Source organism: Ailuropoda melanoleuca, chromosome 17, assembly GCF_002007445.2.
Source record: "Ailuropoda melanoleuca isolate Jingjing chromosome 17, ASM200744v2, whole genome shotgun sequence".
NCBI classification, from domain to species: Eukaryota; Metazoa; Chordata; class Mammalia; order Carnivora; family Ursidae; genus Ailuropoda; species Ailuropoda melanoleuca.
Genome location: NC_048234.1, coordinates 25505843 through 25508257, shown reverse-complemented (window position 1 = coordinate 25508257; position 2415 = coordinate 25505843). Strand labels below are relative to the sequence as shown.

Below are 2415 nucleotides of genomic sequence, written 5' to 3'. Positions count from 1 at the left end.
AAAAAAAAAACTAATCTAATTTATATCAACAGAATAAAGTACAAAAGCCATATGATCATCCCAATAGAAGCAGAAAAATATAAATTCTCAGCAAACTAGGAACAGAAGGAAACTTCATCACCCTGATAAAGCACACATAATACTTATTATACATGGTAGTATGGGAAATGGTACTTTCAATGGATAATATTACAGGAGGCAGTTATATACAACAAATTTCACAATTTAAAATACACAGTCACACATGTAAGAGGAAGTTCTGGTCCTGTTGAGAAAAGTTACTTAGCGCACACACAAAAATAAAGGTCAAAATTTCAGGAACCCACATCCCATTATCCATATAGGATTCAAATCCTTAGCACAGAGGAAGCATGAGTTTTTGACTCAAAAAAAGGCACTCAGTGTAGGCTAAGCAGGCCATTTCCAACAAGAAACCACCTAATAATTGCCCTGACCGAATGCCCTCCACAGCATGCCATGTATCAGACTTGTAATCCAAGCAATCTACTTCCAAAAGCTCTCACACCAGACCATTAACTCACTGGTTAAGCTTAAATAATTCCAAACTACACAACTGTCTTTTTGGAGTCAATTCTATAATTTTATACAGGCAACTTTTTATGCAATTACCATATATTCACATTCCCTGCCAACTCCCAAACCAGAAGGAGGGCAATATGGTAAAAGCCAAAAAAAGTAAGGATTCTTTCCAATCACTAGTGTATCACAGAAAGAGAGGACCACTTGAGGTGATTCAGGGTCCTGTCCTCATTTACACCTAATCTTTAGGGCTTTTAAAAGAAGGTGACATACCCAAAAGGAAGGAAATCTTACCGACAATAACAATAGCTGATTAAAAAATAATCGCAAACAAGCACTATTCTACACACCTTCTCATTTATTAATGGATTTAATCCTCACAATCATCTTTTGAAGTAGATAATATATCTACATTTTACAGATGAGAAAATTATGGCATAAAACATTAATGAAACTTGCCCAATTTAGCAGCAAAGCCAGAATTCAAATCTTGGCAGCCTACTTAGAGTGTGCTTCTAACTACTAAGCCACATTGCCTTGTAGTGGCTTAGAGTCTCTTAGCCAGATATAGAATTCTCATTCTTTTTGAATAGGTTTTATCTAAAAGCAACATATTGATTCCCACGCTCCCCATCAAAGAAAAACCGAGTTTATTCCAATTCCGAATTTATTCAAAAAGGATGTCTAAGACCAAAGGTCCATCATTATGGTTTTTATCTCTTAAAACAGTATGACAGAATTATTCTTACTACTAACTCCGAATAACTTCAAAACACGTTACAGATGGAATTATGGCTATTTTTTCTCTTGCAAAGCAAATTCATTCCCCAATAATGACAGAGATAGAAAGAGAAATTCACAAAATTGAGTGATTTTATACAAGAGTTACCACTGGTATAATTAGTAGCTATTTTTTGCTTTAGTTTGAGTTTAAAAACTTAAGTACCAGAAGATAAGCACCAGGTGAGTCAAAGTATTACATTGGTTACTCGCCTCTTTGAGGAAAACCTCCATATCTTCTTGACTCTCAAATACAAAAGCTCTCAGGTCATTTGATGAAATATGATTTTCAATATATTTGGCATTTTTATTATCTTTCATATTGATCTAAACAAAAAGAAAACATAAGTTAATTCTCATGAAATCCAAACTGATTACTAGAACATAATTTTACTTTGATTTAATCAGTTTAAATGTAATACTTGAGGGGGAAAAATTTGGTATTGAAAACTCAACATTTTAAAACCTCTACTTAATTTAGTACCCAGAAACATCTAATAATACGTAGTAAAACAAAAAACAAGACTTGAATAAGCACCTGATGCATATCAATTTTGATTTTATCTAGGAAATAACTATGTTCCTTTCTAGTCAACTCACTGGAAAACATCTGAAATAGGCTTAGGTTGTAATCTAAGAGTATAAACATTTCTCATCAATCTCCAAACTTTTAATATTTTTCTTCTTAATTTTCCAGAGGAAGTCATACATGGCAATAACTGATCAGTACAAAAAACACAAAGAATTAAAATACAACTTTAACAGTGCTTTCAAGAGAAATCCTAGGCTTGTACCACTAGAGTATAAGCTTTAGGATTTATTTTTTTTAAATATTAACAAATCAGGCACTTCTGCACATGAGGCTCAATGCTATGGAAAATACTAAGGACAAGAGAACAAATTGTTTTAAGACAACTACAATCTACTTTTTGCAGATGATAAGTTAACAAAAAGCAGAACACAATAAAGCTCCATAAGAGGGGTATATAGAAAGTGCTCTCTTGGGGCGCCTGGGTGGCACAGCAGTTAAGCGTCTGCCTTCGGCTCAGGGCATGATCCCGGCGTTATGGGATCGAGCCCCATATCGGGCTCCTC

At 34.2% G+C, this 2415-nt stretch overlaps 1 protein-coding gene across 1 annotated transcript in view; it reads right to left on the bottom strand.

The window, feature by feature from the left end:
• Positions 1–2415, bottom strand: part of SMC5 (structural maintenance of chromosomes 5) — a 97321-nt gene that overhangs the window by 46140 nt on the left and 48766 nt on the right. Inside the window, exon 11 of the mRNA XM_002914739.4 lies at positions 1534–1647. Coding sequence (XP_002914785.1) covers positions 1534–1647 — 114 coding nt within the window. The remainder of the gene's footprint in view (positions 1–1533; positions 1648–2415) is intronic.